Raw genomic sequence first — 27,177 nt, forward strand, 5'->3', positions numbered from 1 at the left:
CAAAGTGAAATAGATAGGAAGGATCAACTAATTGATGCGAGAAAAAAAATCAAATTGATGATATGCTTAATGCAACATGTGTAACTAAGATTGATGCAATTTGTGATACAAAAGAAAAATGCAATTTACGATACAAATGAATTCAACTGAAAGTTTGACGTAAGTTGTAAGCCCATGTTTTAATAGATGTATAATAAAGTGTATATGATGTATAATAAAGTGTGTATATATATATATATATATATATATATATATATATATATATATATAGGCTTAATGTATGCCCAGTGGCTTATACAAGCACTTATAAAACTTATATACCAATCAAATCATATATGAAATAAAAACTTAAGATAACTTGAGATTTTCGAAGGGTAAGAATACTTGTTCAAGTCCAAATCTAAGTACCGATAAGGTGCTCACTCAAACTCATGTTCTCAGGTAGGGTACCATTTAAATTTAATGTGAGGGTGAAAATACAGTTCCAAGGTCTCAATTCATCATTATTTCATGGTCATAGAGGAAAAATAGATAACATGGAAAATACCAAAGAGATAGATGCATCGCTACAAAAAGTAAATGCTTCTTTAACCAAACTTCATTGGTTAAAATTTGAACTTTGTACAATAAAGTACAAGCGCATGTTAAAGAAGATATTGAAGATCACATTGATGGCCAAATATAAAATCAAGAAGAGACTATTTTCATCATTGCTGATTATAAAGCTGTAATAATTTAAACTTTGTAAAGTTAGGAAAGAGATAGAAAATCACATTGATGGCCAAATACAAAATCAAGACAAGACTATTTTCATCAATGTGCATTATAAAGCTATACTTCAAACAATTACAATAGAAAATGAGACAAACATAGTCACATACAACGATGAAATTGATGTACAAACCTCTTATATCCATTGATGGTTCACAAAGGATAAAAAAATACTTTACTTGAAGATCATATATTATCAACTGAATATCCCTGGATTGAGCCGTGTTCCATTATCCTCTACTTAGCATCAATGGATAAACAAATACTTTACTTGAAGATCATATATTATCAATTGAATATCCCTAGATTGAACTCTGCGTTCTATCATTTCCATTGCATCATCTTCTACTTGCTATTTTTCAAATCCTGTTCTTCTGGATGGACGAATAAATTTAACTTTCCTCGTGATGAAAAGAAACTTCGTATTATAGATGATAAATACAAATTGTTGTTGTTGACTTGTGATGAAGTTGAAATCTGGGATCAGATCTCAATGTTGCTTTGAGGATGAAGCATCTAGAAGAGGGAGGACATGTTATGAACTTAAGAAACACAATTGTTATTAACTAGCATTACTCAGGTTTCCTAAAGGTCACATCCCTTAACCGTGATACAACACTATAATAGAGGTTTCATTCTTCAATCATAAACCGTTTATCAATTAATCAATTATTTTTATTCAATATGGATTATATATTTCTGTGCGATGTGTGCAAAATGGATTATGAACCAAGCTAGTCCATAACATTATTCTTGAAACATGATCACCCTTAGTTAGAATAATTCTAATATGCTACACCCAAAACAATCACGACTGAATACTCGAGTCAAGCACAAATGAGAAATCCACCTCATAAATAACAGATGTCTTACACGGACAATAGGAAAAATGGATTTCACGAGTATAAAACAAAGTTGTTTAAAGCAGTAGTGCTCAGTTCCTGAAGAGGGATTTGTTACTCCAATGCTAAAGGTATGGTCAACCTTCTTTGAAAGTAGTACTAATACTCGATATCAAAAATGGAACACTACAATGCCCTCTAAAAAACGATGAAAAAGCTATCCTAATATGCCATTCCTATAATGCAATCATCGATCAAATCAGAGTCAATCACAAATAGCAATACTACACTGGAGATAACAAACACACAGCGCAAATGATAGAAAACATGGTTTCCATCTGTAAGCAGCAAAGTGCCGCAAAACAGTTAACAGGGTACCCGGTGAGGTGCTTGTTCATCCAACGCTGAAACCATTATCATCCCTAATTGAAAGCAATTTAGATTTCATAATGAAAACTATGCATTACCCTCAGAAACAGAACAATGCAAAAGGAATTCGAGCAGATTCTAAAATGCACAGTAAAATAGTCCACAACAAACAGTCTAGCCAGTTTCCCCGGAATGTAACTGTGACATAAATTCAAGGTTAAACTAATGTTAGAACAAGGATAAACACATTATTATCCGTCGAAACAAGTACAAATGCTAACATACATGTCGAAAGTACTTGCTATTGGCACCTGCTTATCACTAGTTATGACCAAACAACCCTTTGAAAAACCACAAGTCCCTCGTGTTAACATCAAACTATAGCTCATTTGTAGAATATACAAAGCTTGTACAGACAAAAGCCTAGGAAAATAAATGAGAACGCAGATATTGAACGCAACAATTTTAGAAGACTAAAGACATTACAATCTTGAGATAACTCCTAACTTCAATTATTCCTGCATTGTCAACGAGGTATGGTTTTTAGTTAAAATAATAATCCAATGAAATCACAAATATTACAATCAAGAGACTCATTACTCCACATCTATGTAAAAGCTTAACATGCCAGCTTTTGTATTGAACCCACTCCTCAGAAAACCTTGCTGCATAGACTGGACACCAACATTTTAACAGCATCAAAGCGAACAGCAAAAGCTATCCAATTTTCCCCCATCAGCTACAACAGCATCACCAACAAACAGGAATATATGAACCAGATCACCATCACAGCAACCACAGCTACATTCGGTTTCCCCGGCCCCACATGCTATCACAGTGCAGGGCATGATCCAGTATAAGTCATAATTATGATATCTTAAATAATATAACGAACAAGGCCCTACATTAAATTATATAACTATTAATGATAAAAGATTTACTCGATGATTAAACTAAGATAACTCTGCAAAAGTAACGTGTTTATTGCAGAGAGCACAATGATTCTCCCTTGACCAATGGATGGCATCAATCCAGTTATACACCCCATACCTGTGTGCATTCTAATCATTTGATGTGAAGGAAAATAAGCATAACCATAAAATACATCCAAGTATATGATATATCTAACCGCTTAGGTGCCATTCTTGTCCAGCACTGGAAGATGAGTACTTGACATAACAGCACATTCAAGATTCCACAGGTGCAAGAATAAGAGCTACCACAACTAGTTTACTGTTCCTGCAAAAAAAAGTCCCAACAATATGAATATAAATATTAACTAGTATTATACTAAAGTGATCGACTAAAGTGCCTCTTAGGATTGACTGTGTGAATCTGCAGAGTGACTGCGAGAGTCTGCAGAGCGACTGCGAGAGTCTTGTGAGCGTCTGCGTGAGTCTCGTGAGCGACTGCGAGTGTCTCGTGAGCGACTGCGAGTGTCTCGTGAGCGACTGCGAGAATCTCGTGAGCGACTGAGAGAGTCTCGTGCAGGCCGACTGCGATTTTCTGGGGATTTACTATGAGAATCAGCAGGGTGAGTACACGCTTTTGGTGACTGACTTGCAACACCGGGTGACCTTCCAGGTAAAGGACTTTCTGAATGACTTCGAGGCAATGGAGAAGAACCTCGGGCTGTCATTTGTGGACTGCAACAAGGAAAAACAACACACAGCACGAAAATCATATTAACCATCTAAATTTGTAGATATGTAACAGCCTATATGATTTCACATGAACCATTATCAAGATGTCTGTGTACATTCAACAAAAAGTTGCATCAAATTATACCATGAATTGAGACAAATACCTTTCAGAGGAACGACTCCTGGATTTTCGCCTCCCTCCATCACGTAGTCTGTTCCTACTGGCACTCCTGCTGCGGCTAGGACTTGGACTACGACGACGATGACCCCTGTACTTATCACGGTTTCTGTCACTCTCATAGCTATCACGGCTTGATCTCCGTCGTCTATAATCTCTATCTCTGTTATCATCACTTCTTCTGTAGTCTCTGTCTCGATAATCATCAACTTTCCTGTGATTCCTGTCTTCATAATCATCATGGTACCTTCTGCTGCAGGACGAATTACCCACATTAAGTGACCAGGAAAATGTTTTAAAAAGATATGACACAAAGATGCAGTAATAAGCTAGAGACAAAGATGAGAAAATTTAAAGAATATTAGCCAACAATTCTAATTAATTGTCATTAATTCAGGAAGAAACTCACCTAGACAATCGAGGGCTGCGACTCCTGGATCGAAGCATTCTCTTCGAGTTCTCCGCAGTTACCCTTCCTCTCTGACTGCAGGATTTTTTAGGTACAATTGAGTTGCATCATTTTATTCAGTAAATTATTCCCAAGGCAAACTTCCATTTGCTAATTATCAAAAGGTATGACAACAGACTAAACCATCTCTACTCTAAATTAATTATCATATAACAACAAATCTGTTTTAGAATATACTGCATAGTGCATAGTACATACAACTAAATCAAATGTAAACTGGTTAAGTTTCTTCATTAACTTCCTTCTAATCCCATCTCTCATAATTCATTTAATGGCTCAAATTAGCCATATATGGCAGAAATCTCACTTTGCACAGAAAAAAATTAGATCATTCAAACAGTGAACACAAACTTCGTGCACATAAAATTCCTAGTCCACTTGAATTGTAAAATTCAGCTTTTACATCATTGCACCAAAAGAAGCGAAGAGCATTCCACAGCTCAGTATGGATGAGATGTGCAATGTAATACTAATAAATTGAAATTAAATAAAAATTGAGATGCATAATATAAAAATGAAAAAAAAATCAAGAAAACAGTTAACCATAATAATAAAAAACGAATTATGTAAAAATTAAAAATAACGGATGGAAAGGGCGTTTGAATCTTTTACCAGAGCAGTAAAACATTTATGTAGCTGGAATACTATAAAGAGGATTTAGCTTCTTTGTGGCAGATGCATAAAGTGATTCGAGCCACAGGGTTTCAAGTTCAACCATATTGGATAAGGGTTTCAATGAGGAAGCTGCAGGGTTTTGGAAGCTAATCTTCTTGGCGGTGCAGAGATGATGAAGTGTTAAATTATGGACGACTACATCCAGCTGGAAGACTATTTAAACGATGCACTATCAAAGAACCTAACTTTTGTACATTATCCAGAGGTCACCTCCCATTTCAGTAGACCCCGAGATGAGCTGGACTTGGAATGGACTCAAATTTGAGGTGGTGGCAGTGGCATGTCAGCTTCATTAGATGATGGTACTGGATCTGGATCTGGATCTGGTCAGGATTTGGATGGTACCTCAAACAAGGTTTCGAGCATTTCGAAACTCGTTAATGTTAATGTGAAGGATGGCAGCACCGATCCCCCTTGTTCTCCAACACTTGTGCAGGCAGAGTGTCTTAATTTAGGTGCAGAGGGCTAGGGAGGTTCATTAGTGTTTAATTCAAAGGCCTCCAACTTTGGTGTGGATTTTTGTAGGGAACGATTTATCAGTGAACTGCTCGACATAGGGCTCCAAGAGGGTGGAAACACTACTGTTCACAAAGAGAATTTGTCTAAAAGGAAGAGCAAAGCGGTGAAGAGTCTTGGAGGTGGGGCTTCTCTGGTCATAGGTGAAGGAATTAGAGTGAATCAAATGAGCAGCCAAAATATTCGATCTATCAGGGAAAAAACCCTCGAACAATTTCTGGGTTGAAGGATTGGTGTGGAAAAGCTAAGGAACTTGGTGATGGAGTTTTTGGTTTTTGCTCCTTGGCTACAGACTGACTTTTCATGTGTTATCTTGAGGCTGGTTAAGGTTCATATTTTGATCATTTGACGCCAATTCCATCCTAAAAAGAATTCATATTTTGATCATGTTAATTTTGGTATGTTCTATACTTTAGAGCAATTTACTTCAATTTTCCTTATTAGCACAATATCAATTTCCAGATTAGCAATCACATCAGCATGATAGTAAAATGCAGATAGAACATAAACATAAACAGTAGAAGACAAGCCAAGACAAGAGGACACAAGATGTGGCACCAGCCAGGGACAAACCCCAATGTGGGGAAACCCTTGATCAATTCTTCTTATATTCTTCAATAGTTCAGCAGAGAGAGAGAGATAGTACAAATATACAAAACTGATATTTATGACAGCAGTAGAAAGTCCATCATTATGCTAATGATGACTGTTCAAAGATGCAGCCCTGAATTCTCATGACAGTCTGCAACCAATCACTAAGAATGCTGAAGCATACCCTTTTAGGAGATCATCAATCTAGAAGCCTTCAACATAATACAGTTGCAACATTCCTCTGATCACTTGCTGCTCCTGCAATTTCGGTTAGGGCACAATAGGCAGCCCTTAACCTTCCACGCTGTCAGCAAACTAGCTGTCCTAAGGACTCCTACAAGTTGCCCATCAAACTGTCTCAACACATACAAGATACACTCCAAAATGTGTGCACTAGCTCACTGTTCTAGGGTAATTAGGCTGCTGCAATTCTGGACTGGTTAGGGCACCCAACCACAGTCCCTAACAACCCTCAAACTAACCCAGAATTGCTTCCTCTTGTTGTGGCTGTCCTTCAATAGGATGCTTCCCTCCACGCTGCTCCTTTAGGGCAGTTTCAAGCCCAACGCATGGACTTGTCACCCTAAAACAGTTGCTGCACCCTCCAGCAAACCCTCCTTGCCTCGGCCTCCAAGAACAGGGCCTCGGCCTCCAAGAACAGGGCCTCGGCCCTCCAACGGACCCCTGAAATAGCCCTCAAATGTCCTTGCTGTCCAGTCTTCTCCTTGCTGGGGCTAGGGCTTCCTTTTTCTGCAGTTAAGGGCTTCTTCTTCCTTTCCTCTTGCTATGGATATGGCCTCTCCTTGCTGCAGAATTAGGGCCTCCTTTTTGACAGCGAATAGGTCCACTTGACTGTGAGTTAAGGGCTTCTTTTGACAGCGGATTAGGGCTCCCTGTTTGCTGCATATTGGAGCTCTTCTTGACAGTTGATAGGACCTTCCTTGACTGCGTCCTAGTCTCCTTTATGACTGCGGCTAAGTCTCCTCTTCTCTTGCGACTAAATCTCCCTTCAAGACTGTGGCTAGGGCTTCTCCCTACAACTGCGGCTACGTGACCTTAGATGACTGCATCTAGGGCTCTCTTAGATGACCCTTTCCACCATGTCTTCCTTGTGAGAGGACAAACCCAAAACGAGTGGAGAGGAGAGATCAAGAGTGATGTGTGTGACAAATGACTTGAGGCCTCCTCTATTTAACGTTGAGGTTGAGCTGGGGGTAATTTGTTTGCTGGCCGACCTTGACAAATTGTCAAATACAAGTCGGAATCGAATGATCTTTAGATCAATCCTACTCCTCTCGAAGAGAGGAATCCAAGAAAAATATCAATCGCCATAAATAGGATGACCCAAATGGAGTTTGGCCTTAGTTTCCAATTTTAACACTCCCTCTCAACTAGGGAGAACTCCATTTGCCAGTCTGTACTATCTCTGCCATCAATGTAATGCTCTACACTGCTCTGCTTTGCTGAACTATGAAGAAGAAGAAGTGATCGAAAATGTATCATACCATTCTCCACTGACCCGAAGTCAGTCCCAGATGAAAGAGAGTGTTTCATACCACTCTTACTGATCTGAAATCAATTCCAAATAAAGAGTGTCTCATACCACTGTTACTGACCCGAAGTCAGTTCCAATTGATCCCAGATCAATATCATCCTAGCATAAGGAGTACGGTAGTACACGATGCGTCCATCAGTAGTACTATGGTCCCTATCCTCAATACTCCCAGTCGTTCTCGAAAAGTCAAGAATTTGACCTTTCCCAGGGGCTTCGTCAAAAGATCGGCGACCTGCTCATCAATGCCAATGTGATGGAGCCTTATTGCTCCTCGTTGCACCATATCCCAGATAAAGTGGTACCTGATGTCTATGTGCTGGGAGCAATCATGAAATACGGGTTCTCTGATAATCAGATCCCACTCTAGTTGTCACAGAGGATCATGGTGATATCCAATGTCCAAACAGCTCACTGAAGAGCTTCCCCAACCAAACAGCTTCACAAGAGGCCATACTCACAGCTATGTATTCGGCCTCAATGGCGCTCAAAGCAACCAACTTCTGCTTCCTGCTCATCCAGGATAACGAAGCAAAACCCAAAGAGAAGAAGTTCCCAAAAGTGCTCCTGCGATCCACCACACTGCCTCCCCAATCAACATTAGAATAACCATGTAGCCTCACATTTTTAGCAGTGTATCCCGGTCCATGAGATATTGTGCCCTGAAGAAATCTCAAAAGATTCTTGGCACTAATCCAAGGAATATGATGAGGCTCAACCATATATTGGCTCAACATGTTAACTGCAAAACATATATTCGGACAGGAGTTCACCAAGAACATCAATGCTACTATGAGTTGACAAAACTCAGAGGCATTTCCCAATTTAGGTCCAGCAACATTACCGCATAACTTCTTAAAGTTAAGTTCCATCAGGGTAGTCATAGGCTTGCAGTCCACCATTCCAAATTCAGAATCCAACTCCCTCTTACATTTGTAAATGAGAGGGTCTGCACCTGTCAAAAAGAAGTCATCCATATAATGTACCAGTATGAGAGGTCAATCATCCACAACCTTACAGCAAAGGTTTGGACTGACTTCACTCCTAGTGAACCCCAACTTCATCAGATAGCTATCGATCCTCTTACTAAGCTCGAGGTGCTTGCTTCAAACCATAGAGAGCTTTCTTCAACTTGCATATATGAGATTCCTGGTCATGAACCTCAAACCCCTCGGGTTGTTCCACATTTGTGGTCTTGCTATTACTTGAGGGGAATGGTCCCCTTGTAAGCATTCCCTCGGTACATCTCGGACATATACCTTTATGCTTTTCTTTGAACTTGGGCATCCCTATCACCATCTGTCTCATATCGAGTAGGGCCTTGTAATGAAGATGGGCAAACCTCCAGCGCCATAGTTCGGATTGTAGAGATGTGTCACAAGACATGGTCCCCAATTGTTAATTTTAGGTATGTTCTATGCTTAGAGCAATTTATTTCAATTTTCACAGTTAGCTCAATATCATTTCCAGATTAGCAATCACATCAGTATTAAAGTAAATTGCAGATAGAACATAAACATAGATCACAGAAGACAAGCCAAGACAAGAGGACACAAGATGTGGCGCTAGCCAGAGACAAACCCCAATGTGGGGAAACCCTTGATCAATTCTTCTCATATGTTCTTCAATAGTTCAGCAGAGAGAGAGAGATAGTACATTTACAACAGAAGTCAACACTTTAACTTATCTAAATAAGGGCATAGATCATCTCTAAGAAGATGATACATGCGATAGTTGAACTCAGTTGAAGACATGTTGCTTCAACTAATTCACCAATGTGACTCCATCGCCTTGCCGCACCTATCGTTGTGCTGCTCCTCATCATCATGCTGCACCTCACCGTGCTGCACCATGCTGCTCCCATCATCACTATACTGCATCTCATCATGCTTCACCAATCATGATTGTACCATGTACTTGTTGCACCAAATATCATTGTTGTCCCAAGTACTATTGTTGCACCTTGCTGCACCATGTACTTGTTGTACCAAGTATCATTGTTGTCCCAAGTACTATTGCTACACCATGCTTGCCACTGCTGTCCCATGAGGTATTGTTGCACCACGCTGTCACACTACTAGCATTGTTGTCCCATTGTTAGTGATTGTTGTTCCTATGATTGCTTGCGACACCAAGCACCATTACCTAGTTGTCCTATTTACCTTGTTCCAACAAGCACCATTTCGTAGCTGTCCCACTGTAAGTGACTGCTGCTCCTATGATTGCTTGTTGTCCCACTGTAAGTGACTGCTACTCCTATGATTACTTGCTGTCCCATTTGTGTTTGCAGCACTGTGCTTGCTGTTGTCCCATTGCTACAGCAACCCAACATACCTTAAACCACCTTAATGACTAGTCAAGGTAGATGGCTGCCTCCTCATGCTGCTGTGAGTATATGGCAACCCCTAACACTTCCACCTAGCCTATTTTGGAGTGGCCTATCAAAAACCTTTGTTGCACACACACCAAGCACAAAATGCATGCTTCAGCGCACTGTTCGAGGTCCACTCCTATGTTGCCACATAGGCCTAGTTAGGGCATCATTACAATCCCATATCCAGCCTTAAATTTTGCCCAGATCTGTTGTTAATGAGTGTGGTTGCCCTTTGTTAGGAGGCTAACCCTTCTTGCTGTGATTCTGGGCACTCTAGCCCTCTTTAACAACCTCGGCCTACCCTATATGCTTGTGGTCTGCTACAGCAAGGCATCACAGGTCTGTGGCTGCCTGTTAGGGTCTGCCTCCCCTCCACTTGGCCCTCAAACAACGCATAATTCCCCTTCTCTGCTTCAGCCTCCATGAGCAATCCTTCGGTTCTCCTTCCTGTACTTCGGACCCCTGAAAAACCCTCAAACAGTCCCTAAATTCTCACGTTGTCCATGACCTCTTTAGGACAACACCTAGGTCATGCGTAGGACTCCTTCCTTACTGCGTCTAGGTTACCCTTGGGTGCGTAGGACTCCCCCCTTACTGCATTTAGGTTACCCTTGGGACAGTGTGGAGAATTAGGGCATCTCTTCATGACTGCGGCTAGGTCATGCGTAGAAGCTAGGGTTAGGACTGTGGCTAGGGAAGATAGATTAGCCTCCTTTCCTCCTGTGTTTATGGCTACTTCCTCCTAGATTTCTCTCACACTAAACCAACACAAGTGGAGAGAAATCAAGAGAGAAGTGTGTGTGAAATGACTCTCAAGTCATCTCTTTTTATACTAAAACGTTGAGCACATGTGGGTGTTGTTTAGTTGCTGGCCAACCTTGACGAATTGTCTTATAACACAAATAAATTCACAACTCCATGAATACTTATCAGAATCGGATGATCTTTAGATCAATCCTACACCTCTCGATGAGAGGGATCCAAGAAAAATATCAGCTGCCATAAATAAGATGACCCACATGGAGTTTGGCCCTAGTTGCCAATTTTAACACCAATGGACTTCCTGCAACTTGATACAAAGTGCCAACCCTAAACCCAAGAGTAAAAGCATCTTTAAAATTCCTTTTCCAAACACATATCTTTCCATTGATGAATGCCACCTTGTAACCTTTGTCTTCCATTGCCGAAATGGACACCAGGTTCTTCTTGAGATCAGGTACATATAGAACTTCTTGTAAATGAATCATGTTACCCTGATTCAATTGAAGGGTAACATTCCCTACACCCTTTACGGGATAGGTGGTATCGTCTCCAAGAATAATCTCCAAGTTTGTTTCCTTCTCTATCAAATTAGAGAGAGCTTCCTTGAATCTGGTGAAGTGCCTTGAAGCACCACTATCAATAAGCCAATTCCCCAAAGTGTCCGGAGGAGAGGTAGTGGAGAGGGCCGATATAAGATAGTACTCCTTTTGCTTATCAGAAACAACATTTGATTCTTCATACCTAGAGTTCCTTGCATTCTTGGAGGGTTGACCACTTCCTTGATGTCCTGCATTCCTTTTTCCTTTGCCATTGTACCTGTCATTCCTTCGATTTTTGTTGAATTTGCCCCTGGAATGATTGTGATCATCATCATGTGATGTGTCCCTTCTATTTGGACGCTCCCTTGCATAGTGGCCAAATTTATTGAAACAAAGCACCTGCCTTTCCTTCCATCCTTAGATCTGGGCTTTCCATTGAAATGACCTTTAGACCCTGCATTATTTCTCCTTTTGACATGAGCGAAGAAAGCAGTGGGGTTGCCTCTATTAGAAGGCATTTCTTGCTCCACCATCCTGGTTTCTTCTTGAATGCATCTCAACATCAATTCTTCAAACCCTGGAATTCGATCATTATTGAGAATAGTGGTTCTAAATATATACCTCTGGTAGGAGTCCTCCAAGGGTAGTGATATTAAGTTCCCTGTCAGGAATGACTTCTCCAATCGATAGAAGATCATTCTTGATCTTAGTGATCCTTAAGAAATAGGATTGAATATCTTCGTTCTTGCCCTTCTTAATATCCTTTAGCTTATTTTTTAGAAATAAAATTTGATTTGCATCACTAATCTTGAACGTGCTTACCAATCTGTCATAGATCTCCTTGGAGGTGTTCAAATCAGAGATGTAGGCCACCAGACGCTTGTAAATGGAATATTTGATAATCTTCTTCGCTTTGACTTCACTCATGGTGTCCTTGTTCTTTGTAGCAGCCGGTGCATTTGATAAGGCTCGGGGATTTTACCCTTCACATAGTCCAACACTTCTTGTTCTTCTAATGTCAGATCAATACACATCTTCCATCCGTGATAGTCAGGTCACGGATCTTGTCTTCAGTCGGGAAGTGGGATGAGGAACCCATTGAGCCTTTTGTCCTTTCCAACTGTCTTCGGTGATTGCTCTTTCACTCTTGCTTGGGCTTTGTCTTCACCTCATCTCAGATACCATGTTAATTTTGGTATGTTCAATTTTTCTTATTAGCCCAATATCAATTTCCAGATTAGCAATCACATCAGATGATAGCAAAATGCAGATAGAACATAAACATAAACAGTAGAAGACAAGCTAAGACAAGAGGACACAAGATGTGGCACCAGCTAAGGACAAACCCCAATGTAGGGAAACCCTTGATCAATTTTTCTTATATCCTTCAATAGTTCAGCAAAGAGAGAGAGATAGTACAAAAATACAAAACTGATATTTATGATAGCAGTAGAAAGTCCATCATTATGCTAATGATGACAGTTCAAAGATGCAGCCCTGAATTCTCATGATAGTCTGCAACCAATCACTAAGGATGCTGAAGCATACCCTTTTAGGAGATCATTACTCTAAAAGCCTTCAACACAATACAACGGCAACATTCTTCTGAGTGCTTGCTGCTCCTGCAATTTCGGTTAGGGCACAATAGGAAGCCCTTAACCTTTCATGCTGTCAGCAAACTAGCTGTCCTAAGGACTCTTACAAGTTGCCCATCAAATTATCTCAACACATACAAGATACACTCCAAAATGTGTGCACTAGCTCAGTGTTCTAGGGTAATTAGGCCGCTGCAATTCTAGACTGGTTAGGGCACCCAACCACAGTCCCTAACAACCCTCAAACTAACCCATAATTGCTTCCTCTTGTTGCGGCTGTCCTACAATAGGATGCTACCCTCCACGCTGCTCCTTTAGGGCAGTTGCAAGTCCAATGCATGGAATTGTCACCCTAAAACAGTTGTTGCACCCTCCAACAAACCCTCCTTGTCTCAACCTCCAAGAACAGGGCCTTGGCCCTCCAACCAATCACTCTATCCTCTAAACAGACCCCTGAAATAGCCCTCAAATGTCCTCGTTGTCCAGTTTTCTCCTTGTTGTGGCTAGGGCTTCCTTTTGCTGCAGTTAAGGGCTTCTTCTTCCTTTCCTCTAGTTGCGGATATGGCCTCTCTTGCTGCGGAATTAGGGCCTCCTTTTTTGACAACAAATAGTTCCACTTGACAGTGAGTTAAGGGTTTCTTTTGACAACAGATTAGGGCTCCCTGTTTACTGCATATTGGAGCTCTTCTTGACAGTGGATAGGACCTTCCTTGATTGCGTCTTAATCTCCTTTATGACTGCTGCTAGGGCTTCTCCCTTCAACTGCAGCTAAGTGACCTTAGATGACTGCTTCTAGGGCTCTCTTAGATGGCCCTTTGCACTGGGTCCTCCTTATGAGAGGACAAACCCAAAACGAGTGGAGAGGAGAGATCAAGAGTGATGTATGTGACAAATGACTTGAGGCCTCCTCTATTTAAATGCAACGTTGAGGTTGCGCTGGGGGTAATTTGGTTATTGGCCAACCTTGACAAATTGTCAAATAATATAAATAAATTCATATCTCCATAAATACATGTCAGAATTAGACGATATTTAGATCAATCCTACACCTCTCGAAGAAAGGAATCTAAGAAAAATATAAACTGCCATAAATAGGATGACCCACATGGAGTTTGGCCCGAGGTGCCAATTTTAACAGATCATTAGAGGATCGAGTTCATATTTTGATAATTTGAGTACACCAATTCCATCCTAAAAGAAGTCTTGGTTTTTGGCAATTTTATTAGAACTAGACAAGTCATCAAACCAGTCAACCCCAAAACCAGGAACTGGGAAAAAAACCCAAAGAAATGATCAACCAAAAAATATATAAATATACAAACTTCGATATATTCATGTGCATCCATATGAATCCAAACCATTATATACAAATATGCAAAGTTTCTCATATATATAGCAAGGGTACATATAACCAAAACAACACCTAGTGCAATACACATCTCTGAACCAAAAAAACAACAAAGAGCCTCTAAATGGCCTCTAGACTCAAAATACCATCAAAATATTTGCTTATATTGGGATCTTCATCATCAATATCACCCTCTCAGCATTAAAATAAGATAGAAAAAGCTTAACATGTCAAATCCAAATTTTGTTTAAATGATGGGTACATTTTCACTAGGGACATGAAATAGGAGTTCATCACTCAATGCCACCAACATCGAGGTACATAGAGGGCTTGGTGCTCTTGATTTAATGCTAGTTCCAAACCCTTGTACATGACAAGAATCCAATGGAAACACTGCAATCCCCCAATCCTAATATCATGAAAATTGTTGTCAGTTGGATTTTGAGAGGAATCTAAAATTCTATTTTCTCCATATGAAATCCAATGAGGTTGGAACTATTGATTTTCTAGGGCACAAGCTAAAAATATTTTTTCTTCTACATGATAACTGTAATGACCCATTTCAATCTATAAGCAAAAGAGTATTAGCAAACATACGATGTATGCATATGATAGTTGCATATGCACACATCACATGCCTTGCACTAGTATACTCACTAAATAATTAGGAAAAATGTTTAAATGAATGAAAAGAGACTAAATAACTAAATTATTGAAAAGAGAGACATTACCAAAAAAATTCAACACTCAAAATGTACATATTAAATATTTCGTACTTATAAGGTTGTTAAATAAAATTTACAATTCCAATCCTTTTAATGTAAATATTAATCACTATATAATTAAAGTTATAAATTAATCTCTCTCTCTCTATATATATATATATATATATATATAAGTTAAAATTTCTAAATTCATATAACAAACGTTTGATATATATATGCAATTATTCATTTATTATATATTATAATTAAATTTTATTAAAGTTAAAGTTATTAAGTTTAAACATAACAAACATAGCTATATAAACATATGTACCCTCACCTCCTGATTACACGTAAAGCTATGAATGTCAAATAAAAATCTGTTGAGGGGCGGTGAAAGAGGGCGGTGACCGCATAGGAAGGGTATTTATCCCAAGTACACAGAGCCACTGGAGGGGGGGATTTTGGGGAAAAGAAAGACTGGAAGGAGAACGAGAGATCTGAATCAAAGTCGAAGATTCGATTATTCTTGAAGCTTTTGGGCACAGGGGACCAAAATACTCCAATTTGGAAGTATTTTGGAGCTGAGTACCAAGGTTGTGCTCAACTTGGCTGGGAGGTTTTGGTCTTTTGGTAACGGGAGCGGGAGCAAACTGGGAAACATCTCCAAGCTAATTTCCAGGTATTCCTTTGCACTTAATTTTCAAATTCAATGTTTGGTTAATGATAAATTTAAGGTAAATTATGGATTTTGGCATAATGGTTAGGATAAACGTCATATTCTGGTAACAACAACTATCATATATATATATATATATATATATATAATGTAAAATAGCACCTTACAATAAATACTTCGAATGATCAGTTAGCATTAATTCCACATAGCATTCATTCAAAATCATTTAACAATTATACAAAAGAAAATATCAACCATTAAACCATGAAAGAGCAGCAGAATATAACAATGAAATCATGAGACAAGAGACACAAAAATTAGGCTTGAGGCCAGGGAAAAACCCACAAGGGAAAACCCATAAATTTTTCCTTATGAGAGAGAGAGAGAGTTCAAGATTCATCAATACATCATAAATACCATCAAAATTATAGCCAAACCAATAACCAAGGACTAGATGAAGTGCTGATCCAGGTCCGAGTGTGACGAAGGACCCTTCCAAGATCTTTTACTTTCGTGATGTGTTAAATTGCATTTTTAAAAGAACATAAATGAATACATGTGCATGCTGTAAAGAAGAGGAACATGTCAATCATCGGCAACATAAAAACATAAGCCATTGATAATGGAGTTCGTCTAGAAGGGACTACGTCTCTGGGCCCCGGTGTCAAGATGGTGTAGGCCGCTACATTAAGTGCTATCAATAGTGATGATGTACATAAGAGATGATGTCGCTATCATACAAGGAAAATTCCCTCACGTAGGAGTGGCTCCAAAAGATGTTCCACTACAGGAACTCTCAGTCAAAAGACTCCTATCAGTATGACATAAAACTCATGCATGATGAGCATCCCACCAACATGGCATAAAAGGGATCTCAAAGCAAACATGCATGGCGACACATGAGTATCCCATCAACATACAACAAAGGGATCTCGAAACACAACATGACAATAAGTACATCACACAAATTATTCTGGATCACATCAAGCAGGAATCATGAAAATGAGTAAGAAACAGGATCCCTCATCAAACATCAAGCAAGGACCTGTGCAGCGCAATGCATGGCAAAGGAAGTACATGAACACTGCATATACCTCACAACCAAGGGGCATCTGAAGAAGCGGATGTCAAACTGCTGAAGCTGCTCGAACCATCGATCTCACGGCATCAATCGCATGACTACTCGCACATGGATGTTGACCCCTGCATTCCACTTAGAAAAGTGGCTTAAGAATAGAATGAGAGAATGAGAAATCTGAATGCACCATCAAATTTGCGACGTTGAATAGTGCAAAATCGACTGTCCAATTTTTTAATTCTGAGAAATTGAGAATCTAGGGCTCAAGGAATCTTTTAGATTCCCCCTATATTCCTCAAAGATTCTACTCCATGGGTTGACTGGAAATCTGCAACTCCAAAAGCGAATCTGACCTCGCCATTGTGATCCCTGTGGAAAACCATGAAAAATGAACGTAAACTTGACTATATTCCGACATGGAGAAAAATTACCTCCTCGGGAAAATTGCAAGGATCATGGTTCTGCTCCCTGTTTTTGCAGTGGTCATAGTTCCACCTGCATACTGAAAAATGACCAAAAAATGACCGAAAAATGCAGAGCTCAGATGGAGACACGGTTAGCGCCATTGCATTTGTGGCGTCAAGAAGTGCTGAACCATATAAAATTTGTCAAAATCTGACGAAGTGAAATTTCACCCCCCCTGCAAAATGTTGCCTCGAACTACGTGCCAAGATTTTGCCTCCTCTGCCTCAAAACACCTACCCGCTCCTAGTTCCTCCATGCCTCCTCGACGCACTAGAAAAATGAGGTTTATTTAAATTACCTCCGGTGGATTAACCAATGTAGGCAGTTAGGAGGATTGGTTAAAGTCAAAAATAGTGGAGAAGGGGTCGAGTGATCAATCCCCGCCCCTCCCTTTTTCTAAACACATTTTAGTTTTAAGTTTTAAACCGAACAATTTAAGTGGGGGTCGGTTCTGCATTGGGTGGCCCGCCCCCATGACTCTGTATCCACTTGCATTGGCGTGCGATGATGTTTAAGGTGGTACTTTACTTGTTGGTTGGCCATATGGTATGTGGAGCTGCCGCATGGATGGGGCCGGCCCCCTCCCACCATAATAATGTGACATGGTGGAGTGTTCAAGGGTGTGGGCCGGGTCCACCGGAGGTGGCCCGCGCCCACCCCATAATATAATGGTTTATATGGTATGCAGGTTGGAGGTTAGAGGGTTCGGCGGGGTGATGGTCATTGACCCAAAATTTTGATTTAATTTTCGACTATGGTTGCGGGAGGGCCGGCGGGGGTCATGGCCCGTCAGCCCCTTAATAAACTTTTTGTTATGTGGGGATTTTGGGGGTGGCAGGGGTGGTGGCCCGCCACCATAATATTTTTTTCTATTAATTTTTATTTTAAAAATAAGGTATATTTTTAACAAGGCCACAATTTCAATCGATTTCGGGAGCTAGGTTTCATGCCTCGGGGTTGGTCAAATTGTAGGACACTTAAACCTGGCCCACAACCCAACTTTGACCAGAAATTTGACTGGCTCGTTCTCCCTCATACGAGCTCAGATTGACAAACCGTTCACACCTCTGTGATCAGGACGATGAGATCTATGCTCTGACCCTAGGTCGACATCATTCTGAACACTTTGATTTTGGAGTGTTCATAAGCCTTCTTTGTCCTGTGTGTCTCTAGAGCCACCTGGATCAATCCTCCCCACTAAGGAGCTTTTGGTCCTCCAAAAGCATAAAAAATAATCTTCAACTTTCTGTACCTTGTCTGCATCACAAGCGTCCTGAAAAAGTCTCGCTTCCATCTCCTTCACCTTTGTTCTTCGAAGCCTTAAGCGACAAGCCGACACCTGCTACCTCTGCAACCTGTAGTACATTGTTTTGCAAATTACATGCTTGACTTTTATGACCAACTAATGACCCAAACGTCCCACACTTGCCACGAGTTTATAACACATACTCGGTGGTCAAGTTTACATCAAGATGGATGCAAGACCCCAGCGACGAAAACAAGGCCAACATATCATTGTTGCTTCAACAAGTGATGGAAAACACTTCATCACTGCAACACGTGATTTACAAAGATTAGGCCAAACACTATTTGCTTTGACAAGTGATGGAAACATAACATCACTTTCATAGTTTAACATGCAACACCAAATAAGACCAAACATCATTGTTGCTGAACAAGATGGAAGACACATCATCACTTTTACATTTTCAAGTGCAACAAATGATTTACAAAAGAACGACCATGAAACGCTAACATATTTAGAAACCATTTCTCACTTATCAAGGTGAATGGGTCGCCTCCTTGTGGCACACTCGATGGTCGAACAACCGTTTCATCTGGTTCATGTATCGACACTTTGTCTTTAAGGCGCTGCTCTGGATGGAGCCTCCAACAAGTGGCTCTTTGATGGCCACTTCTGTCGCAATGACTGCAATACATCTTCTTTCTCCAAATCTGTTTAACATCTTTCTTTCCCTGTTGTTTGGGGGGGGGGGGGTCTTTCACGCCTCATCCTTTTGTGTGCCACCATTCTTTTCCAACACTTCGAAAATGTATGGTTATGTAATCCACAAAAGGTACATGTTTTCCGATGCCATGTTTTACGTTCATTTTTAAAAACATGATTATAATCGAAATGAACATTCGAATGTCGAGAGTGGTTATACCTTCCCTTGTTGTCTCTGGTATCATTATGGCGATGAGATCTCACCTCAGCTCTTTCCCTGCAATGACTGCTGGCATGGGATGATGGGAATGTGTTCCCATCATTCTCTTTCCTCGACGATTTTGACGATGTCTCAGAAGAATTTGACACCTTCGAGCATTCTCCTTTGGTGTACCTCAAGCCTGCAAATTGAGGTCTATGCACAACCTCCAGAGGTTGAGTTATGCCTTGGTTATTAACACCAAGTTCTTTTTCCTCCTCGTGCCTCGTCCTGGTAAGAAGCCTCATGTGTGTCCCTGTAATTGGGCTCTCCAAATTCCAACGGAAAGCATACTATGTGAAGACGAATTTTACCTCTTGTGTTGGCTTGGAAAGAACTGATGAGGGCTTCTCATCATCTGTTGTTGGTGGTTCACTAACTTTCGTGGCGCATTCCCCAACTTCCTTTCTGACATACCCAAGTCCTGTTCGACACGGTAATTCCTCTACTTTGATGGGGTTAACAATGCCTTGGCCATTAACACCCAAGCCTTTTCCTTCATACCCCATTTTCTTCAACAATTTGGAGCCAATTCCTGTGGTGTGATTTTCAAAAACAGCGAAATCATCATCGGGAAATATACATGAATTCAGAAAATTACTTTTTACCTCACATGGGTCACGCTGCAGCTTTTCCAAGGTCTCATCCTTTGCTTGCAATAGTCGTAGCAAACTATGTTTCTCCTCTTTCTCTTCATGTAGACGCATCTTCAATTCAGCGTTCTCTGTTTGAAGATTCTGGTTGTTATGCTTCAGTTCTTCCAAGACCTCTTTCATGGCTTGCAACTGAAGTTGCGATCGCTCCTTTTCCTCTGTCTCTTTCTGTAGAGTTCCATTCATTATCTCTACCCTTTTGGAAATGTTGAGCATGGTCTCGTACATCACTTTTTTGTCCTCTGTCGCTGCACGTTCCATTGTTCACACTGCAATTCACATCAACACAAAGACTGCTTTGATACCACTTGATCCAGGTCCGGGTGTGACGAAGGACCCTTCCAAGACCTTTTACTTTCGTGATGTGTTAAATTGCATTTTTAAAAGAACATAAATGAATACATGTGCATGCTGTAAAGAAGAGGAACATGTCAATCATCAACAACATAAAAACATAAGCGTTGATAACGGAGTTCGTCCAAGAGGGACTACGTCTCCGGGCCCCGGTGTCAAGATGGTGTAGGTCGCTACATTAAGCGTTGTCAATAGTGATGATGTACATAAGAGATGATGTCCCTATCATACAAGGAAAATACCCTCACGTAGGAGTGGCTCCAAAAGATGTTCCACTACAGGAACTCTCAGTCAAAAGACTCCTATCAGTATAACATACAACTCATGCACGATGAGCATCCCGCCAACTTGGCATAAAAAGGATTTCAAAGCAAACATGCATGGCGACACATGAGTATCCCATCAACATACAACAAAGGGATCTCAAAACACAACATCACAAATCATGACAATAAGTACATCACACAGATGATTCCGCATCACATCAAGCAGGAATCATAAAAATGAGTAAAGAAACAAGATCCCTCATCAAACATCAAGCAAGGACCTGTGCAGCACAATGCATAGCAAAAGAAGTACATGAACACTGCATATACCTCACAACCAAGGGCCATCTGAAGAAGCGGATGTCAAACTGCTGAGGCTACCCGGACCATCGATCTCATGGCATCAATCGCATCACTGCTAGCACATGGATGTTGACACCTGCATTCCACTTAGAAAAGTGGCTGAAGAATAGAATGAGAGAATGAGAAATTTGAATGCACCATGAGATTTTCAGCGTCAAATAGTGCGAAATCGATTGTCCAATTTTTGAATTCTGAGAAATTGAGAATCTAGAGCTCAAGGAATCTTTTAGATTCTCCCTAAATTCCTCAAAGATTCTACTACATGGGTGGACTGGAAATCTACAATTCCAAAGGCGATTCTGACCTTGCCATTGCGATCCCTGTGGAAAACCATGAAAAACGACTGTAAACTTGACTATATTCCGACATGGAGAAAAATTACCTACTTGGGAAAATTGCAAGGATCATGGTTCCGCTCCCTGTTTTTGCAGCAGTTATGGTTCCACTTGCATACTGAAAAATGACCAAAAATTGCAGAACTCGGATGGAGACACGGATAGCGCCATTGCATTCGTGGCGTTGAGAAGTGCTAAAACCATATAAAATTTGTCAAAATCTGACAAAGTGAAATTTCACCCCTCCTGCAAAACGCTGCCTCGAACTACATGCCAAGACTCTGCCTCCTTTGCCTCAAAACTCTTGCCCGCTCCTGGTTCCTCCATGCCTCCTCGGTGCACTGGAAAAATGAGGTTTATTTAAATTACCTCCGGCGGATTAACCAATGTAGGCAGTTAGGAGGATTGGTTAAAGTCAAAAATAGTGGACGGGTCGGGTGATCAATCCCCGCCCCTCCCTTTTTTAAACACATTTTAGTTTTAAGTTTTAAACCGAACAATTTAAGTGGGGGTCGGTTCCAAATTGGGCGGCCCACCCCCATGACTCTGTATCCACTTGCATTAGCACGCGATGATGTTGAAGGTGGTACTTTACTTCTTGGTTAGTCGTATGATATGTGGAGCCACCACGTGGGTGGGGCCGTATCCACTTGCATTGGCGCGCGATGATGTTTAAGGTGGTACTTTACTTGTTGGTTGGTCATATGGTATGTGGAGCAGCCGCGTGGGCGGGGCCAGCCCCCTCCCGCTGATCGTGGGTCCAACTCCCACCAGTTTCGGCGTTTAATAAAGTGAAATGGTGGAGTGTTCGGGGGTGTGGGCCCACGCCCATCCCATAATATAATGGTTTATATGGTATGCAGGTTGGAGGTTAGAGGGTTCGGCGGGGTGATGGCCACCGACCCAAAATTTTGATTTAATTTTGGACTATGTTTGCGGGAGGGTCGGCGGGGGTCATGGCCCATTGGTCCCTTAATAAACTTTTTGTTATGTGGGGATTTTGGGGATGGCGGGGGTGGTGGCCCGCCACCATAATATTTTTTTCTATTAATTTTTATTTTAAAAATAAGGTATATTTTTTCAATTCTTTAGCACATAAAGGATATTGGGCAAATTAACGAGGCCACAATTTCGACCGATTTCAAGAGCTAGGTTTCATGCCTCGAGGTCGGTCAAATTGTAGGACACTTAATCTTGGCCCACAGCTCAACTTTGACCAGAACTTTGACTGGCTTGTTCTCCCTCATACGAGCTCGAATTGATGAACCATTCGCACCTCCGTGATCAGAGCAACGAGATCTACGCTCTGCTCCTGGGTCAACATCATTCTAAACACTTTGATTTTCGAGCATTCATAAGCCTTCTTTGTCCTGTGTGTCTCTGGAGCCACCTGGATCAAGTGCCAAGTCAAATGCCAAGCCTTCCTTCAGATTTTCAACCCGCTCCTTCTGCTCCCAACTTTGTTGGATCATACATAACCAAGATGCAAATCGATGTCCAAAATGAGGAGAGGACGTGTTCGTATCCTCTAGGAACCACATATTGTGGTTATCTTCATAAAAAAGATACAATCACAAGCTCGAATATCCAGATGCCAATCCTATTCATTATCGGACTTACTTTGAGGCTTGTTCACTGGCATGGCGATAAGGAGGCGAAAGGATAGCCCGAGCGAAGCGGGCGGGGAACTTCGATTACTGGATCTAAAAACAGGATCACGATAGCAGGCAGAACGAGCGAGTTTGCCCCGACAACACTGGAACCTACGGGCGGGCATTTTCGGGGAGTAGCCCGCTTCTTCAGACACTTTCCTTTCATTGAGGGAGCCATTGAAAGGTTACTGGAACACCAGAAACAGAGACTACCCAAGCTAATGATAGAGGCAAGAAGACCTTCCGGCCAAGTCCCATTAATTGATCATGACGATATCGTGGAAATATAGATTTTGAAGGGGGATTAAATGGATGCCTCTTGGGGGCCTAGCCAACCTAAAATAATAGGAGGTCAAGTCGAATTATTTGGAGGCAAAAATTTAAATACAAAAAATTACACTTTTTCACATGATGAAAATACCGACCATGGCTACCATATTTCCAACACTCCCTCTTTAGCCAAGGAGGCACTTTTCATTCTCTCTCAAGATAAATCTCTTGACCAATTCCCGACCCACAAGTTAAGGGAGAGATCACAAGTACAAGTCTCCCAGTGAAGATTAATCTCCCAGACCAATCCATAGGTCTCCCGACCCACAAGTTAAGGGAGAGATCACAAGTACAAGTCTGTCAGTCAAGATCAATCTCCCCAACCAATCCATAGGTCTCCCGACACAACCTAAGGAAGAGTTCATCAGTCTCATCATCAAGGTTACTTGGGGGTGGGAGCAAGGAGTGACAATTTCAAAAGCTCCCAGTTTGGGAACGAATCGAGAGCGAACTTTTATATAATATATTTTTATATATTTTAATGCATATATGTCAACAAAAGCATGTAGAATGATGAATTAGATATAAAAAACATAAAAACATGGATTGAACAATATAACATCAATCATCTAGAAGTTATAATCCTCATTAACCATGTCCACAAGTTAGTAACATACAACATGTTATTGCTCATATTGTACAGCCATGGTGCGATAACGAGTTAGGTAGGGGACTATCATTCTGATCCCCGACCTCTCCATTCTAGAAGTCTCCCAACAACACGCTATGGGGGGTAGTCCCTATGGAAGACGGAAATGAAGGTCAAGTTGGCAACCTGTTATCACTCCTTCGAATCTCCAAGGCTGAGGAAGAGTTCGACTGAGGTAACCACAAACCAGTCTTTTAGCTTGGTAGCATAAAAGAGGGAGGGCTCTCTCCAAAGGATCACAGCTAGGAGGGTTGGATAGATTAGGGTTTTACGCTAGATGTAAAGTGAAGGGGGTTGTTTGATTTGATTTTTGGTTAGGTAGACACAAGGATGAGTGATTTAGGCCAGAGGGACTAGGTTAGGGCAAATGAGATATGATTGCAGACATTCAAAGGGGCAAGGTAGGTATGGAGCTTAACACTTAAAAGGTGATTTGATGAGATGGTTTAAGACTGATGAGGAGTTAGGAAGAGCATAAGAGATGTATTCCTCCTAAATTGAAGAAAAGTGAACAAAGTATGATAAATTTCCCAAAACAAGGCATGAGCAAGCGTGTATTCTGTCTATCAACTTGAAAATTACCATATAACAAACATGAAATGGTTTATGAACTGATAAAACATTCATACAAATGGTCACAAAGAAGAAACAATGCTAAAGATTCATACCACATGTATCACAGAAAAATAGTTGCAACTCAACTATTAAAAATTGCCAAAATCTAATACAATATTCTCTGATCACTAGTATAACATCCCCACTGAATCCAACCTGTAAAATGACTAAGAAAATCCATAATATAGGCCAACAACCAACTCATCCTAGGCTCAGGAGTCGAATCCATGAATGGACGAGCAATTGCAAGAAAGGCTAAACTAATAGCTGGAGTGTAGGGTGGTCAAAGTGACTCATCCCTCACTCTAGCAATAATCTAAAAATGGGGCTCTTAGGCTTCTTGTATAACTTACAAGAAACTCTCCCACTTCCAAAGCTTTAAATATTCCCAAGTCTTCATGATTAACCAATGTGGAATTAAAAATGCTTGAAAATATAGGTGTAAGTTGGTATTTGATCTAAACTGATTATATGCTTTAAAATCTGTTGTTTGTGCTGATATGTAAATGTGTTTGAACTGATATATAAATACATATAACAGTAAATAATGTAGCAGTAAAAACAAACACAGAACAACAATATTAATTTGGAGTTCACCCAAAACTCTTGGGCTACGTCTCCGTGAGCTCTAGTCAACTCAACTAGGCTCTTTGGGATTATGGAAAAGTCCTTTTTACAAGCTCTTGGCTCAACTCCACTGTTTTACATAGAAACGATGGGTTTAGACACCATTTTATCCCTAGCTCTTGAAGCTCTCGGCTTTCTGGCTCTGGCTCTTCAGCTCTGGCTTCTTGGCCCTCTGCAACCTTTAGCTCTCTAGCTTTTCACTTGAACTTCAAGTGACCCCAAAGGCTCCCTCAGCTGCTCTGCGCAGTAGCTCTTCGGCTCTCTCTGCTCTCTTGCAACGGCCTTCTGCTACCTTCTTCCTCTTGTTGTTCTCAATCGTGCTCTCTGGCTCTTTTGAGGCATCTTCCTGGCTTTTGGCTTCCCTGGCCGTTTCTCTGCGATCCAATCATTCCCCTGCGGCTCTGTGGCTTCTCTGCGTTGTCTGTTCGACTAACCATCTGGCTTTACGGCCCTGTGGCTTTCAAACGCCTCATCGTCGGCCAAAACGCCTGCTTGTAGCGTGGAATGATGATTAGGGGTTGTTACAGAAGGGATCGGGGCCGTTTCATAGGCAGAAACCCACAAATGGTCATTCTCGGCTTACACAGGAAAATACACAGAAAACCTGTAGAAATCTACCCAAACGCGTCTATCGGACTTCAAAAATTATGAACTCCGCCTTATATTCCATCGGGTCCGCCTTTTAAATCGCTTATCGCATCCCCACCGTTGATTTGGGAGATCTAGATCCAACGGTGGTGGTTCATTTCGGGCGGCTCTTTCATACGGGGTTAACCGCCCGATAAGGGTGGTTTTCTCTCTCCTCAGCCTGGACACGTGGCAACGAATGTATGGGCTCGGGCGGAGCCTGGCCAAAACCTCTTACTGCCTTCGGTCCTCCCAAAATCCCGCTTGTTTCGAACTTGAAATAATATGCAGTGGCATTTATAAACCCCTTCGGGTCCGATTTCATCGCATTGGCGCTTTCCCTTCGCTTTTCGTTTATTTAACGAAAAGGCAAAAATACATAGAAATTTGTCATTTGACGGATCTCAAAATATATCAAATATTGCTTATAGCCTCGTCGGGTCCGGCTATCGCATTGCACATATATATGTGTTGCCCCACTCCGTTGTGTAGCTCCGATGTGATTTTGCGATGCGATTAGTCACAATCGCATATCGCATGAGCCCAGGGTCTTTCCTTATGGCATCGCTGATTGCGATCCGCCGATATCGACGATCGACTTATCGCTTGGCCTAGTCCTTATGTAACATCGCCCGTCTGCCTCTGACCCAATCCGCCAATCCGATCATTGGAGATTGCCGATCGGGGGTCCCTTCCGCCCGACCTTAAGTACTCCTCTTGGCCTTATGTGATGCGATTTCCTCAAATAGTCTTTTAGGCCATTTTTACTGGAATTTGACCCTTTTTCAAAGGATAAAGGAAAACTTCTTCCTGTGATAACTTCTTCATCTAAAGTCCGTTTTCGCCCATTCAAGTTGCATTGGATTCAGAATGAAGAGATCTCTGCAATGAGACTATTTCTGAGAGCAGCCTGCGACTTTCATTTTCCTCTTATTTACAAAGGATTTGTGCCATTTGGCACCCTTTACCTCTTATATGAAGTCTTTTAGACTTAGAGGTTTATTCAAGATCCATTTTTGGATCATGCCTTCCCACTAAAAAACTTTTGGTCTCCAAAAGACTAATATACTGATCTGAACAGTAAATGAGAGTGACTCACCCTCTTCTCTCAGCCTCCCTACACTTGCCTTGCATAGTGCCTCTAAACCAAAGTTTCTAACCACTTCCCTTCTTGGATGGGCTGGTATTCCTGGGAAGAACTATCTCCCTCCTTGCCTTCCTGCAAAAATTCTGCTGAGATGGTTATAGAAGGTGGTTTGAACTTCTTTGCCTTGATCATTGATCCAAGGTGGCTCAAACAAACATGAAGTTCATCTGCTCCACAAAACTTTCATTTGTACCTATTGGAC

General features: G+C 41.1%; 1 protein-coding gene across 2 annotated transcripts in view; it reads right to left on the bottom strand.

Moving 5' to 3' along the window:
* Positions 1-2,472: 2,472 nt before the first annotated feature.
* Positions 2,473-27,177, bottom strand: part of LOC149160628 (uncharacterized) — a 149,371-nt gene continuing 124,666 nt past the window's right edge. The window contains exons 5-7 of one of the 2 annotated variants that reach the window (XM_089436748.1): positions 4,213-4,287; positions 3,790-4,053; positions 2,473-3,628 (exon numbers count right to left, since the gene is read on the bottom strand). In XM_089436748.1, coding sequence (XP_089292874.1) covers positions 3,298-3,628; positions 3,790-4,053; positions 4,213-4,287 — 670 coding nt within the window. In that variant the 3' untranslated portion in view covers positions 2,473-3,297. Of the gene's footprint in view, positions 3,629-3,789; positions 4,057-4,212; positions 4,288-27,177 lie in introns of both variants that reach the window. The other variant, XM_089436747.1, reaches the window with a different exon arrangement.

Source organism: Pinus tabuliformis, chromosome 5_2 (assembly GCF_031772625.1).
Source record: "Pinus tabuliformis cultivar Carrire ecotype Pingquan chromosome 5_2, CPIR1, whole genome shotgun sequence".
NCBI lineage: Eukaryota > Viridiplantae > Streptophyta > Pinopsida > Pinales > Pinaceae > Pinus > Pinus tabuliformis.